General features: G+C 41.3%; 2 protein-coding genes across 3 annotated transcripts; both read left to right on the top strand.

Moving 5' to 3' along the window:
* The first annotated feature begins 155 nt into the window (after positions 1-155).
* On the top strand, positions 156-5033 carry LOC121707719 (epithelial membrane protein 3-like). 2 transcript variants are annotated; one of them, XM_042090467.1, is made up of 6 exons: positions 170-306; positions 1531-1661; positions 2542-2620; positions 3211-3316; positions 3639-3779; positions 4054-5033. In XM_042090467.1, coding segments are annotated over exons 2-6 (504 nt in total). In that variant the 5' UTR covers positions 170-306; positions 1531-1659; the 3' UTR covers positions 4230-5033. The 2 variants fall into 2 exon arrangements, with proteins under 2 accessions (XP_041946402.1, XP_041946401.1); XM_042090468.1 differs by lacking the exon at positions 1531-1661 and having other exon boundaries at positions 156-306.
* An 811-nt stretch (positions 5034-5844) lies between these two features.
* Positions 5845-17931, top strand: fam83e (family with sequence similarity 83 member E). Its single transcript, XM_042090366.1, has 9 exons — positions 5845-6196; positions 6371-7175; positions 9438-9584; positions 14042-14166; positions 14419-14883; positions 15472-15528; positions 16154-16337; positions 16612-16803; positions 17461-17931. The coding sequence occupies exons 2-9, from the start codon at positions 6687-6689 to the stop codon at positions 17641-17643; spliced, it is 1842 nt and encodes a 613-aa protein (XP_041946300.1). The 5' UTR covers positions 5845-6196; positions 6371-6686; the 3' UTR covers positions 17644-17931.
* Positions 17932-22332: the final 4401 nt, after the last annotated feature.

A 22332-nucleotide genomic window follows, 5' to 3' on the forward strand; every position in this document is an offset into this window, starting at 1 on the left:
AGTGGGGCCCTCGTTGGGTTTGGAGGTTACAGTTTCAGATTTTTTAGGGGAGGGCAGAGGGGCTCCTGGCGGAAATGGGCGTTGAGAAACTCCCATTACAACCAAGCCTGCATTCCTTTTGCCGTCTTTTCCCAAACCTCAGAGTAACGGAACAAGGAGGAGGAAGAGAGAAGGGGGAGGGGAGTGCTGCCAGGAAAAGAGGACCAGCAGGGAGAAGGAGAGAGGGAAATAGAGAGAGAGAGAAGTGAATGTGTTTGCCTCTTAGCTGTCATTTGTTGTGCCTGAGAAGTGAAGTTGTCTGGGAAGGTAAGCTGTCTCAGCTCTCTCTGCTCTGTTATTTATATAAAGTATTAGAGTGCTTCATTATAGTGCTGTCAGCTCTATCTCAAAACTTGGATCCTGTGATAGACATAGTCTGATCAATGTCAGGATGTTTACATACAGATATACAGATAGACTCATGAATGTTTAGCATGTATGGTCATAGTTTATGGCAGATGGAGGCAAATATAGCCATAGCCTGCAATGTCAATGGTACTTTTTTTAGCAGGTTTTAAATTTACAATTAAACAACATTTGACTTGTTTTCAGAAGTCATTAAATAGTGAAAAATGCACTAAAATGTTGAGTGATGGTGGAATGGGTCATGTTTTGTAAAATTGTCTTCATTCTCTACTTGCTTGAGTTAATTACTCATTTCTTTATAACATGATGTAGTTAAGAGCCTCTTTTCGTCAAATGCTTGCTTTTACTCAATTACTAGTAATTGTCTACACTACTGTAGGTAGCCTACCTACACAACTTGAGGCTACACTAACCCTTTAGAAAGCTATTTAATTGGAAACAGACTGAGAAAACGTGGGTACACATGCGAGCGTTCATTCTAAATGGTCATTACTAAAAAGACACGCCCTGCTCTGGTTGGGCTGAAGTGTTTGGAAATAGCACAGCACTGATTTTATATTCAGACGTGTTTACCTTTAACGGTAGCTAAGGAAGAGGGTTTGTGGAATCTTTTTGGGTTGGGTTCTCTCGTGTGCTTCCCAATTTAGGACCTCTAAATCTAGTGTTGTGACTTTTGGCCCTCGTTCACATCTCTGTGTGAAAAAGGCGCGATCAAAACATGTAGACCAGACCATGAATGACTTCTCTGTTGCGCATACACACCACTAATGAATGACATCAGTTCCTAAGCTGGTCTGTATGTTTTCTTCCAAAACTTTTTTTTATTTTTTATTGAGGTCTATCATAACAGAACAGGTCTATGTAGCAGGGTAGGATACTAAATGTATTCCAAGAAAAATAGTGAAACACTAATGACATGAAATATTTAGTCCAGATGATCAGTGGCCACTGAACATTTATGAAATAATGAATTAATGAAATATAATTTCAAATGGGGGTGTAAGTGAGGTGCTCTCACTTTGTGAGAATAACTTTATTTACCTTCAGCTGGCTTTCCACACAAATATTTAAAGTGTATGGCATACTGGATCCTATTTGTTTGACTTAACACAGCTTTGTTCACAGTGTCTTCAGTCCTTCTCACTGAACTGCACTGATGCTCACTCGAACAAAAATGCAGAACCAAGTCTTGAAGTCTTGAACTGCCATAAACAGACCAGGAGCTTGTTTACACAATCCTGTAAAAGACAACTGATGTGAGTCATTCTCCAGAGGCCTCCGCAGGCCTGTAGCCTGAGCTAATTCCCCTGGTTGATATGGGTCATGGAGAGACACAGATAACCTCCTAACTGCACATGTAGAGGAACTTGATGAAAGCCACGACATGTTTTCTCTCCCTCCCGAGACAGAAAGAGAGAGAGACAGAGAGAGAGATAGCGATAGGGTTGCCACCTGTGTCTGACAAAAATCCTGGACATTTTGACCATCCAATCGACCTTTTTGTTTGTAAGCAACGGCGCCTTTCGCACATCTAACCCAAGATAAAAACCGTCATTATAAGCGACAATTGTATAGCTAAAATTAGTAAGAATGACAATTTCTAGTTATTTGTTTAGTTAATTGCTTTATTTAATAGCAGACCTTTATTATTTTGTTATATTTTCAACAGTTTTTAGTTGTGGACACCTGGGGGCAGTATTGAGAAAAAAGGGGGAATACATAATTAGGTTCTGCTTTTTTGCTTATGTGGAATAAACTTTTTCTTTCTCTTTCTCTCCTTGTTCCACACAATCTCCGTCTCCACCTTACCATTTCTAATGAACCTCCACGTTGCGTGCCCCCACCACCACCACCCATGTTATGCTACATCATTTTTGTAGAGCCAATAAGGCTGTGCATACGTTTATGGACGTAGGCACGCTTCAGTTAAACTGAAATACACATTTTGCACATCATGTACAAAAATCCGGGACATTCAGTGTCCAGGATTTTTATTTTTATTTTCCTGGACAGACCATGAAAATCCTGGACAATCAGGAAAATCCTGGACAGGTGGCAACCCTAGATAGCGAGAGAGTTTTTTGTCTAGCCAGAGCTGCTGGTGGTCTAGATTTCATTCATTCACTGTTTTGTCAGGATGGCTCTCCTGTTGCTGTTTGTGATTGTGCTACACCTGGTCACCTTGGCCATGCTGTTCATCGCCATCATGGAGAAGGTAAGGCTCAATGCATCAGAGCCTCAGAAGCACTGGCCATAAATGAAGACATAGCCTACTGTATATACTGTTATCATTAGGGGCCAGTTGTGGCCTACTGGTTAGGGCTTCGGGCTTGCAACCGGAGGGTTGCCAGTTCGATCCCTGACCAGTAGGAACGGCTGAAGTGCCCTTGAGTAGGGCACCTAACCACTTCACTGCTCCCTGAGCGGCTCCGGGTTAGTGTGTGCTTCACCTCGCTGTGTGCTCTGTGTGTTCACTAATTCACGGATAGGATAAATGCAGACACCAAATTCCTTGTATACACAAGTATACTTGGCAGAGAAACCTGATTTACATTTAAATTTTTTTACATTTACATGCACTTTAAGAGCAGCTGTCTGTTTTGTTTGTCCCTAAATGCCTAGCTGAAGTGCTTTAAATTTCTTCCAGGTATTTGTAAAAGTCCCATTTACTTGTTGTGGAAACTTATTTGGCACTTATAGATACATGGTCAAGTGAAAATATTCCTAATCCTAAATGGTGCCAGGACACCTCCACAGCATTCGTCAGTAGGAATAAACAGGTTGTGTCTCTTGTTTCTGTTTCAGTCTTGGTGGGCGTGGGGAGAGATAGAGACATCAGACCTGTGGCACAACTGCATGTTTGACAATGCCACCCAAACATGGCTCTGCTCCTCGCGCACTGAGGAGACTGGTGAGGATAGGGATGATTTACACTCATTCTGCTCATGACTGAGCTCGGTTCTATTTCGTCACCTTTCTAAAATAATGGCATAAGTCATTTTTTTTTGCAATTGTGGTCTGCGGATATAAAAAAACCCCACAATAACCAATGTTTGTGTCACATACCTACCCTAGATCATATCTAACATCAACAAAAAGAACGCACTAATGAACATTGCTAAATGTGTTTTACTGAATGCTGGTACCACTTGATAAAAACCCCTTGTTGAATAAATGTCTTAGGTTTGCGTAGCTTTCCAACATGTCTTGTCCCTGTCCACCTCTTCCTCCAGACTGGCTTCAAGCGGTCCAGGCTCTGATGATCCTCGGTGTGGTCTTCTCGTCCATCTCGTTCCTGGTGTTCCTGGGTCAGCTCTTCACTATGTCCAAAGGAGGCCTTTTCTACCTGACGGGCCTCTGCCAGATTGTAGCAGGTAGGCTAATGACAGAATTTGCCATTTGCCATCTCTGTACATGCAAATCTTATCATCTGCCATTTTGTTTTTATTCTGTATGAGTACTAGGCCTTCATATTCACCCTACTGTACACATTTTCAGAAAACATTTCTTTAGTTGTAGTGTTACTATAACTTTGTTTGTAAGTCATACAACACCCTGTCTTCATAAAATCTCTTTCCCGTATGCATCATAGTTGTATATATAGTGTGTAACTGAACCGTTCCCTTCCCCCGGGTCTTCATTTTCAAGGTATGTCGGTGTTCGCTGCAGCTCTTATCTACACGTTTCAGCATCAGGACATCCTCCAGGACACCCGCGAACTCACACTAGGCAAATTCGGCTTCTGTTTCATTATGGCCTGGGCGTGTGTGCCCCTGCTGATGTTGAGTGGGGTGCTGTATGTCCATCTGAGGAAACGGGCTTGACCCCCTAACTGGTATTTGATTTGTTGGGATGGGGTCATTTTAGGGTCAGTGAGCTCCGGTATGAAGTAAAGGTGCACTAAGCAGTGTTTTATTTTAATAAAAAAAGAAAATTCTTTTAGACTCACAAAAATAATGTAATTATGTTAGTCTGCTCAGACCTTTTGATGGATTGGTGAACATTTTTGTATATTCAAAATGTGAAATGTAAACAAAATATGTGCAACTAAATCATGGACAACCAAAGGTGAAGATTTATGTAGTTGCTGCTGCCATTTGATCTGAACCATAAATCCTAAAATTGGAATTCTGGTTTCTGGTTAATTCAGTGCAGTATTGACATTTTTAGCACCTTTCTCTACTATGGACCCCCATGTAGATCTCTTGTTTGCAGATTGCACAGGAATATCTTGGGGCCAAAGGTTCATGGTGGTCCTACTAAATTATTGCTATGGTAGACCAAGAAGTATCAGAAACCTACCTAAGTGCACATTTTGCTGTCTAGAAAAGAATTCACAGAATTGTTTTTCTTCCTTGTGATTAGTGTAGAAGTAAAGCAAGTATCTCTTAGATATTGGCAAACAATTTTTGAGGACCATAAAGAAACTGTACAAATTATGGAAAACATATTTTGTGATAATACAAGATGAAAAGATGTCAAAAGACCTTCTAGTTGAGACCAAAGTTTGTGTATCACTCTGCTCCTTCTGTATGCAAGGAGGAGAGGGCAACATTTGTATTGCGACTACTAATGAATGACAGCACTTATATCTTATATATTTTCTAATAAACACAAAGTAAATAAAATGTCTAGACTGCAATTTTGTGACCCCCTGATTACTGATTAACCTACAAATTGCTAAGATGGCTTGATAAAAGTCATTGGTGCCTGCAGACATGAATATACTCATGAAAGCTGTGTTTATATAGTTAATCCCATGGAAGAGCCTACTGATCTTCATTTATGCCAGGCTGAACAAAACTGTATTTACACTACAGGTGTGGCTGCCCATCTCCATATCACACACACACACCTACATGCACACACACCTACACACACACACATGCACGCATTGGCACATGCACTCACACTCAAACGCGCATTACAAAGGTCAGACACTATCCACACAAGTATGCAAGTATGTAAAATTCATTCTTAGAATGGCATGTGTATATAAATACCTGAGGGGGCAGGCACGCCAAAACACACACACACACACACAGAATCACAGGCACACACACATACACACATTCTCTCTCTGTCTCTCAAACAAATACATCCCCCACAAAAACAAACATCGCAAACACACACATTCAGACATCTGATTTGACACCCACAATGTAATTAGTGTCTTACATTTTCACTCTAAAAACCAGCTAATTAATTATTGTACGTTGCCCATTTTAGTCAAGCTCCTCTGTGCTATCTCTGCTGCGTAAGGGGATTAGATTCATCCCTTGAGGAAAGCTCAGAGGTTTCAGAGGGCAGAGCTGGCATCTGAGCCTCCACGTTTCATTGGCTGAGGCCAAGGGATGCCAGGAGGATGTCTTCAGTACAGACCAGTTCATCTGGTAGGACCGGCGGCAGAGAACCCTCCCTGTAAAATGATCGTGGAATGAAAGAGTGCCACTTGACATCAACACACAGGATACAAATACGTGCAGGGAGCTGATCCTGAGAGTCGGCTGACATTTGTCTCTGTGGAAGTCAGATATGTCCATTATGGGGGTAACCTGGAAACAGCTGTATAGTTTGGGCTTTTCAGAAGTTTAACAATGGCACAGTTATCGCATGAAAAAGGAGAAAAAAAGGTCTTTCACTGACTGATTGTGAGTGATAGTGTTTTCCAAGTTACGGCAAGGCTGTATGTCAGTCTAAGGAAAGGCACACATTGAAGGTGGGAGGAGAGAGGAAGGAGGAGAAAGCAACCCACCAGAAGAAAGCTGTGATATGTTCAGCACTGAAATGGGTAAGAAATTCTCTCCAACTGCTTCTCTGTCTGCACATCATTGCTTAATATGAGATTTTAACCAAACATTGTATCTGCACTCTCATTATGTGTTAACAAGTTATGTGTAACTTGTTTGAGGAGGGCAGGGAACATTCTTTAAGCGTTGTCTTTTTTGTTGAAATGTTTTCACAGGTGGGAGGGCGTCTGTAGACCACTCATGGAAGCGTCACTATTGGAATTACCAGGGTTATTTCTGATAAGGTCTCTCCGGGAAAATAAGCTTGTTTTTTTACCAGCCTAGGTTTCCCCTTCCTTTAGTTGTGACATTCTTTAACAGAAATAATCATATTGGTGGCTGCTGTGTCCCACCAGTTATGTAAAATTGGATGTAAGTCCCACCAGTTATGTAAAATTACCACCAATCAGCTCACTGTCTGCACAATCAGCAGCCTTTTGACATTTAGTCAAACAGTCTTCCAACTGCAGACACAGGAGTTCACCGGTCACCATGGCAAACTCGCGAGAGCTGAACCTGGGTGAGGACGTGGTGTTCGAGCCGGTGACCGAGGCCTGCCCGCACTTCCTGCACAGTGAGGGGGAGCGCAGTGCCGTGGAGTGCCTACTGAGTAACGGCCCCGGAGCCTTCTACATGCAGCTCAACGCCGAACGCCTCGGCCCCTTCCTCTCGCCCGAGGAGGTCAACCAGCTCAGCGGCTGGGCCCAAGACTACCACAGCAGCCAGGTGGTGGTGGAGGAGGAGGTGGAGGCGGCCGCCTACTGCAACCAGGGGGACGGAGAGGGCCAGAGCATGAAGAACTACTCGGCATGCTACTTCCCCACGCACTCGGACACCCCGGCCCCTCCTCTGGAGCTGGGCTGGCCGGAGAAGGGATGCTGGGACTGCATGGGCCAAGCCAGTGTGTACACCAGCCCACCAGTGGAGGATGCACCACCTGTGCGAGAGGTGGTGCGGAAACTACTGCAAGGGGCCAAAAAGGTAAGACAATGTGAGACACACCAATGTTGTGATGGAGTATGATTAGTAATGGGCAAAATTTAGTGAGCTAAGCTATACAAACCAGGGCCGTCGTCACCATAGACATTGAGGGGGACGTGTCCCCCCCAATATTCAAATATCACCAAAATGTCCCCCCCAATATACGGACATAGAAAAATAAAGACAGAAAAACCTAGTGATGGTTCCAGAGTAGCCTACACCCCTGAGTGGTTTGTCCTGGTGGTTTTCCGTTTTTCGTTAGTGACGTGCGCTATCAAAAGCTATTTATACCATTTACTGCACCCTACTGCGGTGAGGTAGGGCTGTCAACAATATCGCAGCTACCGATACAATTTTCACAAAACTTGTTGGAAAGGTGTAGCACAGGCTAAGGAAATCCCATATATTTTTGGGGCCGATCAGACTCAAAGGGAACTTTGAAACATTTTCCATATTGTAGCCTATTCTCGGAATAATAGTGAAAGTGAAACATTTTATTTTAAATGATGAATTTGTGCAAGCCTGAGCCATTCATTTCTTTCACATGTCTTTCAACATAAATAATGCATTCATATGCTAGTAGTAATGCCAGAAATTGCCATTTATAGGCCTCTTAGAAATGGTTGTTGCATCTTGCATATTATTTAGATGCGCATCCATGCAGGCAAAACGTAGGAATTACATGTGGTGACGGCACACAAGTTGGAAAAAACTTTTACAATGCACTGGCGGTGATAGCCTACAGTTAATGTGAATCGCCAAAGAAAGGAATTTGCACCTCTATTCATCAATTAAAGGCTGTAGTAGGCCTAGTGTTTCTACATGTTGGCACAAAACATCATTTCTGTCAGAAGCCAGTCTATAATGCAGGGGGTAACATGAGGTGAGTCAGACAGAAGAGGGGCCTGTCTTAGTAGCCTATTCCTAAATCCTGTCCCTTTCAAACTGCGTAAAAATTGTGTGATTAGCCGCCAGCATAATAAAATCTAAATTAAAAGACAAAATCTTATTAGGCTATAGGTCCAAACCTATGAGTCTAAGCCTTAGTTTAAAAAAAGTGTAAGTAATAAGTCAAAGAACTAGCCTGGTGAACCAGACCCACATCAAGGGACGTGTCTAGATTCTAGGCTATCAAAGAACCATATTCTGTGTAATATAGAGTTTAACAAAGATACTCTAGTTTGTAATTCCTTTTAAAGTATACATTTTGAAGACAAATGGAGTCATAATACAGGTCCAGGGATGGATTACTGAATGGGCTTACTGGGCCTTCTCCACCCTTCTCTTTTCACAAAACTCACCAGAAGTCATCATTTAAAGGGTCATTTTTAAAAAAATAAAAAAATCTTCCGTGGGAGAATGCCTCAGGACCTGTCTATCTGGAGGAGGAGGGGGGGGGGGGGGGCATCTATGCCCAGGGGTTCATAATCCATCCATCCATGCCATGCCTATGTCTGTCAAAAGTTTGGAATACCTTAATAATTGACTGTTGTGATTTTTAATAATATTTTTTGCATGGTAGGAAATGTATTGAAATTCTGTTTGAGGGTCTCTCAGACACCACCACAGATTTGGTCCCCCCCCCCCCCCCCCCAATGTTGAAATCATGACTACGGCCTTGCTACAAACTACTCTATAAGCTACTTGTAAAGGAGAAATCTGGTCATGAGTACTGTCGGTATGGAAAAAAACCCTGAAAACAATCGGTTTTACCTGCTCAAGTGGCTGCAGCCAACAGTTAGAGCTTTCGGGCAGCTACAGTGCCACACTCTGGGGGCATGTTCATGAGCTTTCCCATCACTGGGTATGGTGATTATGATGTGCATACTGAACTAACTCATTTACAGTCAATACAGCTCATTGTGTTATTTGACAATGTTTTATCAGCTGTTTGTCAATGTTTTGTCATGTGATGAGTTGTCTAACGTTTCTATCACAAGCAGGTTAGATATGTTTGCCTAAGATACCAATCACCAATACTTGCAATTACTTTGCACTCTGCATGCAATATTTCGACAGTGTCTGTTTAACTCTCTGGTGTTTGGAGACCTTTATAGTATAGTATAGAGTCTTTATTGTCCTATAAGGATATTCTTTTTCACACACATCATTACATTCCATGCAGGATATACACAGCCTCACACATATCACATATAACATATAACATATGCTATCACATATACATTTGTAATATCATGCTGTGCAGAATATACACCTAGATGGACCACTGCCACTTTTAATGGGTCTTGTTTGTGGTACCAGCTCATCGCCATAGTGACAGACAGACTCTCAGACAGCGCTGTGATTGGCGACCTTCATTCAGTTGCTTCGCTTGGCATCCCTGTCTACATCATCCTCAACCAGAGGTCTGTCCAGGAGAACTTCACCCCTCACAGGCTACGACATCCCGTGAGTCAGATATTGCTCTCCTCCTGAACATGACACTATGATACACTGAAACACTGCCATCAATCCACACTAGAGAATAATTCGGTATTTATGCTAGACTTAATATATTACTTATATCTCACACTTGGGTTACTGGGCCTCTCCTTGTTGAGTCAGTTTATTTATTTATTTTTTGTTATGGTAATTCTAGATTAAAAACCCTAACACCCAGACAAACAAAAGGATGATAGGATGAAAGTCAGTGCCGTGATCCGCAGAAATTGTCTGCATTGCCTTGATACAGTGTTTGTCATGACAATAAGGGCTGAGACTAGTGATTAGAGAATACAACAGTAATACAAAGGCATCAGACATAGCATATACTGTGCACTGACAGCACATACTTAATTGAAACGTAATAGTAAGTGTGGGTTAATGGTGTCTCATATGACTGAAATGTGACACAATGCTTTGGGGCAATCACATTTACATTCACAATGATTCACTTGTCCCTTCAAGCAATCCCTGTCTGCCTCTTAAAATCTCTTTACATAACTTATTGTCATTTACCTGTCTTTTACATCAAAGCACTTAGACACCATATAATTTTTTACCACTGACCAAAGTATTTCCTTCATCCAAGTCTCTGATGGCAGCTGAATCTAGACCACTTCCATTCTAGAGCCAGTTCCATTTAATTTGCTAAGTCTATTGTGGCAATTCAACTAACGTGTTGGTATAACCCAGCGTTTTGGGTTAGAATCATGCCCAATCTGCTGGGTTTAATAATTTACCCAGACCACTGGGTTAGGATAACTCAATGTGGTCTTGGTCCAATAGCTAACCAGTGGCTGGGTTATATTTGGGTTATTTTTAACCCAACAATTTTTAGAGTGCAGGTTCCCACAACACAGTAAAACTTTAAATGAAAATTGTGGAATGACTGGGTGATATTTTCTACAAGGCCTGAACCTTTTTTACAATCTGCGTTATTGAGGAATGTAATGAACGTGATAGCTGTGCACCATGCTTGGCTAAACAGGTTCCTCTGCATTCAGAGGATATGAGATGACGAAAAGGTTGCGCTGAGATTAGCAGAGATAAGCAGTCATAGTACTCAGAGGGCAGATGTGAACTCTGTACTGGGAGTTAGAATTAATTATGTGTGTTTATCCAGGTGTAGTTATCATAGTTAATGCTGTGATTAAATTAGTTAATTTGAGGTTGGCGTCTGCTCCTTATGTTGAGGTTTGTGACAGCAACGTTGTTTCACCTGGTGCGAAGAATTAAATCGGTTTAGCCTATATTTAATGCTCCCAGTTCGAAAAGCGTCACTGGTGATATAGCTAGTGATTTAATTATTAAATAGAGGATGGCAACACAAGTACTGTATACTGTATATTATGACTTATTTACCCTAACCCTAATTCCTGTACTTGTACAGGTCATGCTGTGTGTGATAATCATGCTTTGTAATTGACATCATTTTTCACAGCAAGATGCCTTAAATCTGTGGATGGTCATTGTCTCAATCTGTCTGTTAGAATCATGCCCAATCTGCTGGGTTTAATAATGTACCCAGACCATTGGGTTAGGATAACTCAATGTGGTCTTGGTCCAATAGCTAACCAGTGGCTGGGTTATATTTTCCACATTTCCTTTCTTTCCACAAAACCAGAAGTTATCATTTAAGGGGTTATTTCAAGGTGTTTTCAAGATTACATTTTTAAAGACATTTTCGTACCCCTTTTTTATGTGGGGTTGGGACCCCATGTCGTGAGATAGGTGCCCTTTTTGTTTTTTTTGCACCTGCCCTTCAAGAAGTCTGAGCCCGCCACTTCCTAACCCTAATTCTGGTACTTTTCTATAAGGCTCCACATGTCAGCAGTTTTAGAAGTTGTATAGTTTACTACAGAACAGAAACCCCAAGCAAAACTGTGAGAGCAAATGCACATTTAGAATAGAGAAGTGTTACGGGAAATTAGCAACATGGCATCGAGAATGTGCAGAAAGAATAGAATCGAACCGACAGCATGGCAACAGTCCCAGTTTCCTTTGTCCCTTTGTGTTTCTGAGAATTCTTCAGACTTCTGAATAAGCAATTACCCCCAACCCCTTCTCCAATCTACACACGACTTGGGTTGAAATCAAAGTAACACGCGCCTCATCTGAAGTAAGTGCCACAGTGATTCTTTAGAATAAGGAAGAAATTCTTTCCTTACTTGAGATAACACAGAACTGGAATTATTGGCTGAAATCTAATACCTTCTGCATCTCTGCTGCGCGTCGGGGTCTGGTTCGCCCTGTCGGGACTTATTTTCCCAATAATGACCGGCGTTCTATACATTATCCCTTACTTATTATGTGTGATATGTCTTAATTGGGCCCCTCAATTGTATATCATGGGTTATGTGTGATATTCACCACTGATCTGAATAGGGCCCCTCAGTCAAATTACAGGTGTGCCTGTGAGTGATAATCATTCTTTGTAATTGGCCTTCCATGGCACACCTACCCCCCTCTCCCACCTCCCCTAACATTCTAAATCAATTGTATGCACCATATTGCTATGAAGCATAATAATGTTATACACCATTTGAAAGCTTGGGAATCCATACATGACACTCTTGTTTATGTGCAATATGTATAGTGTTTTACATTGTCAGATTAATCTTACTATGTCTCAATTAAATTTAATCAAAAATGCCCTTCTCCCCCTCCTCCACCTTTGGTGCTTCCCTACCATCTAGCTGCAGTGTGTATCCTTAGCAATACGTGGATGCAGAATATTGGGTATTGAAATATTCACAGGAATCCATAGAAATTGAATATTCATGTTGTTTTATTCAATAGTAGTTGTGCAAATGTATAGTCCATCTTATACACACCCATTATATAAACAAAGGCTAGATACAGAGATAATCTAGAAGATAAATTAAAGGCTAAAGATAGATGGGTATGGCAGGGACTACAGAGGATAACTGGGTACAAGACTAAACAAGCAGCACAAAATGTAGACCCCCAGCTACCAGATAGGCTTAATGAATTTTACTGCAGATTTGACTGCCCCCGACCCGACGAAGCCCCTGCACCTAGAACTGACCCTGTATGCCCACCATTTGTGGTCAAAGAACATGAAGTCAAGGCCCTGCTCTGCAAACAGAATGTGAGGAATGCAGCAGGGCCTGACGGTGTGTCTGGTTTCACTCTTAAGAACTGTGCCCATCAACTTGCCTCTGTCTTCACAGACATTTTGAACTGGTCACTTTGTGAATGCAAAGTCCCTGCATGTTTTAAATCTGCTGTAATCATCCCTGTACATAAAAAATCAAATATCAGCTGTTTGAATGACTACAGGCCTGTTGCTCTGACCTCTATTGCAATGAAGGTTTTTGAACGGCTCGTCTGTAGACAGTTAGCCAGTGTTGGGATGGACAGCTATCAGTTTGCTTACCGTGCTAACAGGTCTGTAGAGGATGCTGTTTCCCTGTGCCTCCACAGCATCCTGCAGCACCTGGAGGCCCCAGCTACATATGCAAGAGTTTTATTCATAGATTACAGTTCTGCTTTTAACACTATTATACCCACTACATTATTTGGTAAACTCCAGTTGTTGGGAATCAATCAATCCCTCTGTCATTGGATTTTAAATTTTTTATCAGACAGGCCTGTGGTGGTGAAAATAGACAACCTGTTCTCCAAACCCAGTATTCTCAACACTGGGGTCCCACAGGGATGTGTCCTCTCTCCTCTGCTCTATTCTCTATACACCAATGACTGTGTGTCCCATTCTGAGAATGTGAAAATCTTCAAGTATGCCGATGATACAACTGTGGTGGGTCTTATCAGTAAGAACTGTGAGTCAGATTACAGATCTGAAGTGGCAGCCTTAGAGGTATGGTGTAAGGGGAACAACCTGTTTTCAAAAAAGACAAAAGAACTGATTATAGATTTTAGGAAAAATACAGTAGCTCACTCCCTGTCTATGTCTTGTCTATGTGATTGTCTTTCATGTTCTGTATGCTCCTGTGTTTGTCCTGTGTATTGTCTTGTATTTTTTTAACTGGAATGGCACCAAGACAAATTCAAATCAGCCATGAACTTGAACCAACAAAGACAATAGACCTCTGAAGTTTGCCTACAAAAAAGCAACCTTTCTTTGCCCATTTAAGGAGCAGTTTCCTTTGTCCCTTAAGGCACCTAAAAAACATGCCATTGTGTTTCTGAGAATTCTTCAGACTTCTGAATAAGCAATTACCCCCTACCCCCCCCCCCCCCTCCAACCTACACACGACTTGATTGAAAATTGAAATCAGAGTGACAGAATTCACCTCAACTAAATGCCACAGTGATTCTTTAGAAGAAAGAAGAAAACCCCTTATTTCCTTAATTGAGATAGCACAGAACAAGAATCATTGGCTGGAATTTCATTCTATCTGCATCAAAGCATAACTGTGCCTATGTCATCTCCATCTTAGAACATGAGGGTGCGTGTCTTGGGAGGCAAGACCTTCTGCTCTAGAGAAGGGAAGATGGTTGTTGGGGAACTGAAAGAGAATTTTATCCTGGTTGACCTGGAGAAGATAATGGTGGGGAGTTACAGGTAAGTTGGCACAGTTTAACTTAGAATAAAATGAGGGTCTTCATAGGTTGTAGAGGATACATACCCTTCTTTTCTTTGAGTGTGATATTACCCAGTCTGATACCATTAGCCTAGCTTAGCATAATTCACTGGAAGTGGGTTAGACCAGTTAGCCTATAGCTCACTTTTAGCTATAGGCTCGCTATATGTAACTGGTCTAAGGCACTATAGCTGTGCCCACACACTCATCCTGTATCCACTACCTCTCTTCAGCCTCACGTGGTCAGACGCCCACCTACACCGACAGCTGGTGATGGTCATGAGCGGCCCCGTGGTGGAATCCTTTGACCGGGAGTTTCGTATCCTCTTTGCCAACTCGCTCCCAGTCCCTGACACCTGGAAGGGAGGGTGGCCTGTAGTGGGGCTCATGGACGAGGGTCTGGTCGCCATGAACCGTCCCGAAAGGCTGGACCTGAAGTCTAACAAGCATTTTCTGGTGGAGAACAACCTTAGCCCTCCGCCGTCCTACACTGTCAATCCCATCGACTGGGAGGCCTTGGGGGTGATTCAGAGGTGCCCTGACTCCATGGGCCTGCTCTCCAGCCCCCCACCTGGCTTCATAGAGGGGCCAGTGCAGTACAGTGGGCCTATATTTGAGGAGCCATTGGTTATTGAGGAGAAGCCAATCCCACAGCAGTATGTCCTACATTCTAAACTAGCCCAGCTCCAGGAAAACGTGTAGGAATAATAATGTTATGTGAATTATAATTCAAACCTGTCAGTGTATCTTTTGTGGTCAGAGGTTACTCTAAATCCACAACAAGGCAAATGTGTTAATGCAACCATGTCTATAGAGCAGATATTGATACCTTAATAATTATGACTGCCGCTAAAATGTAGCCCCACTAGTAGCCCCACTAGAATTTTACAGAAAAAATATGTTTTGTCCCAAGTTGCACCCCCCCCCCCCCCCCACACACACACACAAACACACATCCACACGCAAACACACACACAGGCACGCACACACACACACACACACACACACACACACACACACACTTCAAAGCACACTCCCACTGGCTGTGACTGACAAATCGACAAGCGTGATTCATTTTCGTGGAGAGGATGTACAGGACTGAGCGGCGGTCATATTTTGTACCGCTATGTGGTACATCTAGTTGATTATGTTATGCTCTGTTGTGTCTGTGCTCCGTGTCTAGGCTGGCAACCAGACACATTGGAGAGTGAATTAAGTTATCTAGGCTACCCCTTATCATTATTATCTAAATTCTACTAAATAATTATTTTTCTCACTCTTTTTAGGACAGGCATCAATTTAGCTTCAGAAAAGGATAGGCTGGATAATCACATAAATTTCAGGTGAGTACACAAAGAACCAAAAAGACATTGTTGATTAGATCAATTTGACATGTTACGTAATGCTTTCACCCTCATAACAAGGAGATTGTTTGTGAATAAGATACCTTTGGTGAAAAGACACCAAATGAAGAGCTTTTCTGCATTTCTAATTAGTATTTTGACAGAACTTGTTGAACCACTGTATAGTGATGACTAGTGATGCCTTGTGTGTGTGCATGCATGTCAATGTGTGTTTTACAATACATTTCACAGTAATGGTATGGTGAGTGAGGAATTTGCTTAACAAAAATGTTGGCACCCAGGAAGCAAACTCCATCAACACTACCTGGAAGAGGCCACAAACAAAAAAGCAGTCAAGCAAGCTCTTTGCAGTACAGACGAAACATGTTCAGAAACACTTCCTCAAAAACAAATATTTTAAACGCTTTATGTGTACATGTATCTGATTTGTGTAGATAAAGATAACCTTAGTACCGCACCAAACTCAAATTTTCAACTTTAGACATGGGAGATGGGCATGTTAGTAAGAAGCTAAATTCAATGGGTACTCGTATCTGTCGCTAGCTCATCTCACTCAGGTCTTCAAGTTAACAGAAATAACTGGTGAACCTTATTTCTTACACAGGCCTCTGAGGAGATTGTCCTGCATAGACAAGCTCAATGAACAGAAGAACATGAGAAGTCCTAGGGGCGAGCCAACACCACTGTCTCCCAGCAGTAGAAAGGAGTTAGCAGTCAGAAGGGGTTCCAACCCTGATGAGGCCAAAATTGAGCAAAACCAAGCCAAGCCTAAACCAACAAAAGCAAAGGTGACACACATTCTGGTGTTTTTTTTTTGTGTGAATTGTGTAAAATTTTGTGAATTTTAAGAACACTAATGTCTGTTATCAAACACAAGTTCCCACTGTCAAGGTTCAAAACAGGCAACTGATATTTGCTATGTTAACCCCAAGCCTAACCCATGGATCCATCTAAATGGGAGCTAATTTCTCTTATAGGCCAAGCTACTGTATTTTAGCTTTCACTTCCACTGGCACAGCTTGGTTTAAACATTTTTTTTTTCGGTATTATTATTCTCTTCAGAGGCCTCTAATCCTGCGAGTACCACAGGTAGAAAACTTCAGCTCGCTCAGTGACATCATGAAGAGACTCCAAGGCCGGCAGAATATCAGCACGCCAAAACGAGGGCCAAAGTCCACCGTGTCTGACATCAGCCGCTCTATGATGGACCTGAGCACTGGTTACGCTGACACAAACCACCGTCCACAGGCAAGTGTGAGTGTGGCACAGGGCAGCTAGTTGAACACTTGTAATTGTGAAGGCACAGCTTCATAGGCATCCATAACACACATGCTGCAAGGAGAGTGGCATGTCAGTTATAGATTGATTCTGGTTGGATAGATTTTTAGCCAGATCTACAGGTGATTCCAGTGGATTCATGGGTAATCAGGGCCAGATAACATGTGACACAAACCTGTGAGATCAATGAGTGCTAGCTTTCCTGCCTTCCATATCTGGGGCTGCAGTATAGAATTCAGGGTTGAATACTGTTTGCTGATGTGATCTGGATGGGAGTGAGGTTTGGAAGGTATAGCCAGCAGCATTTTCACGGCTGTGCAGTGAGTAAACCTCACTGCCAGGCACCTTAGTTGCTATATACTAGCAACAGATGCTAGCACTCATGGTTTTAGCCTCATTGCTCCTCCTTGTTACAGTCATATAGCATGAAGACACATTTGCTCATTTGTCACATGTTTGATTCCTGCTAGAGACAGTTCTAATGATAGCCTAGTGGTGGTGGTGGTAGCTAGTTTCCTGTCAGTATATCACAATGATAATGCTAACCAAGGTTGTATATTATAGTTATTCAGTTCCAGTAATTTCTTAGCTACGTGTAAATTTCAGTGCTAGTGACTCACTTTTTTTGTCCAGTGTTATGACGGATTGCCCCAGACCCCTGCTCAGGCCCTGATGAATGAGCGAACCGATGACAAGAACAACATCCAAAGACCTCCAAAGTCCTTCCTGTCTCCTATGCGGCCTCGCAGCTCCACCTTTGGCTTCCAGAAGGAGTGGAGGTCGCCCACAAGGCAGCGGAGTGATGAGGAGAAGTAATTCCATGCAGAACTGCTGCGTATGACTGCCTATTTAAGTCCTAGTTCCATAGACTGCTGTGACCCAGGCAGCATCTCGAGCATGGTGCTAAGGACAGTACTCTCAGTCAGTTCTGAGGGAGCTTGGATGGGACTACTGTTCCATTGGTGCAAAGGACAACCAAGAACTGGCTATTGTGGAAATTAAAGCCCTTTGGCCTCTTTTTTCCAATTGTAAGACCATGAACACATTAACTCAATTGTGCTCCATGATTAGGGTGTGTGGGGTCTGTGTGTGTGTGTGTGTGTGTGTGTGTGTGGGTGTGTGTGTGTGTGTGTGTGTGTGTGTGTGTGTGTGTGTGTGTGTGTGTGTGTGTGTGTGTGTGTGATGTTTGCCCTGTTAAAAATGGTGAAGCTTAAGCAGGCCCGGGGTGGGTAATCGGGAGAATCGGGAGAATTCCCGGTGGGCCACTTCAGTTTTGGGCCGGTCGAGGAAAAAAATATTGACATTTGTCACGTCTATCTTCTCTTAAAGTAGGCTATACAGTATACAGGTTCCGTATTCTATTCCGCATTCTAGGCCATGACTACAGGGACAAGTAGAGAGGATAAATGAAAGTTATTTAATGTAAGAAAGAGCAATTATACTACATGATAAACCTATATTTGTTTGCTCAGAAGAGGGTGTAGTAAAGGAGTAGGCTAAATCACCAAATAACAATATAGCCTACCCATGCAAAAAACATGTAGCCTAAACATTAGTTCAATATGCCTCTTTGTGGAAGCGTGGGATAGGCTACATTTCAAAGGCTTTCTTTCTTTCTGTTTTTGTTAACTTGTAGAATAGTGAAATATTTTTTGTTAACTTCACAGTTGAAGTGAACTATTATATAACCTTTACGCATTTGTTGAACCATGGTACTAAAACTACAGGATAGTAAGAGCTGAAATGTTGCTTCATTTATCCAATTTCCACCACTGTGGAAAACGTGGGCCGGTCTTGGGCTGAAAAGTGGCCCCACTCTGGCCCTGAGCTTAAGCAACCAACTTTTTGTCTGCGGAAGTAGGCCAAAAAACCTTCCTTATCCTTTTTTTGGCTTTACCCCTGTGTTACATGTTCTTACCTTGCATAAAACCATTTTGATATTGATGAATAGCAACAATGCTCGGAAGAACAACACCTTAAACCAGTAAGGTCATCCAAAATAAAGGAGTGGCTTCAATGATCATAGCAGCTGGATGATGTGATGCAATTTCAGGCTGGGAGTTTGAGGAATATGTTATTAACATGCTACTATACTGAAGGTGAGCTTGATGATAGGAATTTCATTTTTAAATAGCAGTCAGAGTACGTTTTAGATCTGCACTGATATAGATGTGGTACTGAGAAAAAAAACCCTCACTCTTCTAAGGATTAAATGCAGTTAAAAATAACTCTTTCGGAGGGGCTCTCTTTTCACCTCTACTCTACTGCTGTGAATCCCTGAATTAGTAGTGTAAGGTGTAAGGACTGAGCAGGCAGAAAGTGTACGGCATTGAAGCAGGAGAATATGTCTGATTTTTTTGATACGCAAAAATGAGCCTGTTATACCAAGTGGTAATTTTTAGCGTAGTTTAGACAGAACTCTTTGTTTTATTCATCAGCAATCGTAAAAAGTTAATTGTAAACACTATACTACATACACACTGTATTAAAATGTAAAAGCTTTTATAGAACTTCTCTGGACAAATTTGTGCTATTATTGTTGGTCTGAGTGAACCTGAGGCCGTGAGAATTTTTTTTTAAGCACAGTAGGCTTATACATGTTTAGTGTTTGAGATGGTAATATAGAGTTATGTTTTTGACTTCTAAATAAAATGTTTGCTTTTAACTTTTATTTATTTGCTACAATTAATATAACTAATGTATTCAATCAAAATGTTAAATTAAGTAATTTAAAGGGGAGAGCTACAGTAAAATCGACCAATCTCTAATTTTTTGTACTTGTGACTCAGCTCTGTGTATGTGTGTGTGTGTCTCTGTGGATACAGCAGAGTGCTTGCAGCTATGTACACCCTGTCAGTGTGTCTACCTAACGAGTAGGTGTTGTTGAAAAGACAAGACACTGCTGAAACAGTGTCTTGAAACATCTTGTTACGTCAGTCACAGCCAGTGGGAGTGTGCTTTGAAGTGTGTATGTGTGTGTGTGTGTGTGTGTGTGTGTGTGTGTGCAGTGTTCAAGCAGGGCTACTCCTGCTAGTCTAGCTGTCACGATGAGGTCACATCATGAATGGTGCTGTAAGAAATATTCCTTCACATAGGTCTGGCTTCTTTCTTTGTACTCTCTTCCTCTCCAGGAATTGAAGATGATTATACATTTCCTATAGGTGTTTTTTAGCCATCTCCTCAAAGAGCTTTAGAGGAAGTCACATTTGTGGCTCTGTAAGGCATGTCCCCTGCTTGGTCCATAAAAATAACCTGATCTGTTGAAAGATTGCATTCTGTGTTTGTGTAAGGTGTGGGGCGGGCTGCTGACAATTGACAATCAGTGATGATGGACTCAACCTGTTGAAAATCTTAGTTTAAATGAAGACCTTTCAGTTAAAGGTGTAGTCCTTGATGATATACTGTTGAGCCCTATCAATCAAACACCCCTCCCATCAGTGCTTCTCCAGCAACATTGGATAGCCAGTACCCCTTGTAGTTGACTGGCAAGAACAGTGTATTGCTTGGTCCTAGCCACCTTGTGTTTTCTCACTTAGTCGTGCTTGAACATGCACAGCTGAAGTATGTTGTTTTTTAGTTTACACACTGGACAGACAGTTAAAGGGATTTGAGGAGAATCTTGTTCAATCTTTTAAGTTTGTGAGTTAAAGGATTACTACTTTCATTGTACACTAGAAACACATAGGACTGACTGAGCAGGACTACTTTCAGCCTCTTTAGTTGTAACTACAGGTGCATCAAAAAATTAGAATATCATGGGAAAAGTCCATTGCCCTGCACAGGTTGAGAGATTAAAGGCTCAGGAAACAATTGCCAGTGTTTTGACTTAATTAGCTGATTAGAGCTCATCTCGAGTTGACATTTCTGTATCATAAATTCTTTATTGTAATATTTTGAGATTCTGATTTTTGATTTCCATGAGCTGTAAACCGTAATCATCAAGATTAGAATAATCAAGATTAAAACAAAATAATGCTTGACATATTTCACTGTGTGTAATGAATCTAGATTAATGAATCTAGAAATAAATTAACCCAAAAATGAACTTTTCCATGATATTTAATTTTTTTGAGATGCGCCATGTACAGTATATGCCTGCTGCAGGGTGTTGTAGTTTCAGTAGAGGAACAGTAGGTGGAGCAGTCAAAAGAGTACGACCAGCTGTGCATGTGTTAGTAGGCATAAATGTATTGTTCATAAATGTGTGTGTCTGTGTATGAGAGCAAGAGAGGGTTAGTAAGTAAACAAATGAGTGGGAAAGTGTGGACATGTGTTGAGTTAGTGAGTGAGTGAATGTGTGTGTAAGTGTGTGTGTGTGTGTGAGAGAGAGAGAAAGAGATAGCAAATATGTGTCTAGTCATTTACCGAATGGAGTTCAAAGGAATTCAGTTGTTGTAAGAACAATACCGCAGTCCGCATTTCAGATCACAAAAGGGAACATGGCATGTTATACAAAAACACAATCAAGCTTATAGAAATGAAATTCACTGACACTGCAGACAAAGGTTTCCATGAGACTATTTATTTAAAATGCACTGAGCAGTATGAGAATAAACAGACATATGCAGTTAGGCAAAAAAATATCTTTTCAATAGGAAGTGCTGAAAAAAAATCTCATTCTCATCATCTCTCTTCTTTCTCTCAAATTAGAAAATACAAATGTGCCTCTTCCTGACATCACTCATTTCAGAACATGATTTCAGAATACTCATGATTCCTGAACATTTACACAGCAAACAGACGTACCAAACATGCTCTCTCAGAATAGTGGATTATCTATCACAATGAGGTATTGATCACCCATCCTGCTTATGAAAATATTTAAGTGCCTATTACAATTAACTAAAATATAACACAAAAGACATATTATTTTATGTCATATAGTAATGAGGGTTAGTTACTGTATTGATTGTATCAGTGAAATAAGCAACAATATTATAGATAGGTAATGAATATCAACTAACCTGGCTTACTATGTTTCTGTGTACAATTTCAACAAAGAGCAAAACAAACCAAAAATGCAGTAAATGGATGTACTTTTCAACTGAAACAAACATTTTTTAAAAACATATATTCAGTACAAAGTGTATTCTTGGCCTACTAACAGTATACTTTAATACAAAGTACAGCATAGTTCAACACTCCAGTGATTATGGTATAGAATAATTAAACATGTATGGAGAAGTCTTTTGCACTATAGCCAAAAGTTCATATGAGCTAAAGTACAGGCCAAAAGTTTGGACACACCTTCTCATTCAATGCGCTTCCTTTATTTTCTTGACTATTTACATTGTAGATTCATCAAAACTATTAATGAACACATGTGGAATTATGTACTTAACAAAAAAGTGTGAAATAACTGAAAACATGTCTTATATTCTAGTTTCTTCGAAGTTGCTATTTTAAAAAAAAAATGTAATACCATATTCAGCAAGCCATAACTTGACAAATATTCATCTGTGGGCCAAATAGCTTTGCATTCATTCATAGTTTTGATGCCTTCAG

This window comes from Alosa sapidissima, chromosome 4 (assembly GCF_018492685.1).
Source record: "Alosa sapidissima isolate fAloSap1 chromosome 4, fAloSap1.pri, whole genome shotgun sequence".
Classification (NCBI taxonomy): Eukaryota; Metazoa; Chordata; class Actinopteri; order Clupeiformes; family Clupeidae; genus Alosa; species Alosa sapidissima.

What these genes read in the sequence shown, in the direction of transcription:
- LOC121707719 (XM_042090467.1), top strand. An exon ending in CTCGCGCACTGAGGAGACTG is followed by an intron (nt 3,317 to 3,638) that starts GTGAGGATAGGG and finishes CTCTTCCTCCAG; the next exon opens with ACTGGCTTCAAGCGGTCCAG. An exon ending in CCTCTGCCAGATTGTAGCAG is followed by an intron (nt 3,780 to 4,053) that starts GTAGGCTAATGA and finishes TTCATTTTCAAG; the next exon opens with GTATGTCGGTGTTCGCTGCA.
- fam83e (XM_042090366.1), top strand. Translation starts at nt 6,687, where the DNA reads ATGGCAAACTCGCGAGAGCTGAACCTGGGTGAGGACGTGGTGTTCGAG. An exon ending in CTCACAGGCTACGACATCCC is followed by an intron (nt 9,585 to 14,041) that starts GTGAGTCAGATA and finishes TCTCCATCTTAG; the next exon opens with AACATGAGGGTGCGTGTCTT. An exon ending in GCCCAGCTCCAGGAAAACGT is followed by an intron (nt 14,884 to 15,471) that starts GTAGGAATAATA and finishes CACTCTTTTTAG; the next exon opens with GACAGGCATCAATTTAGCTT.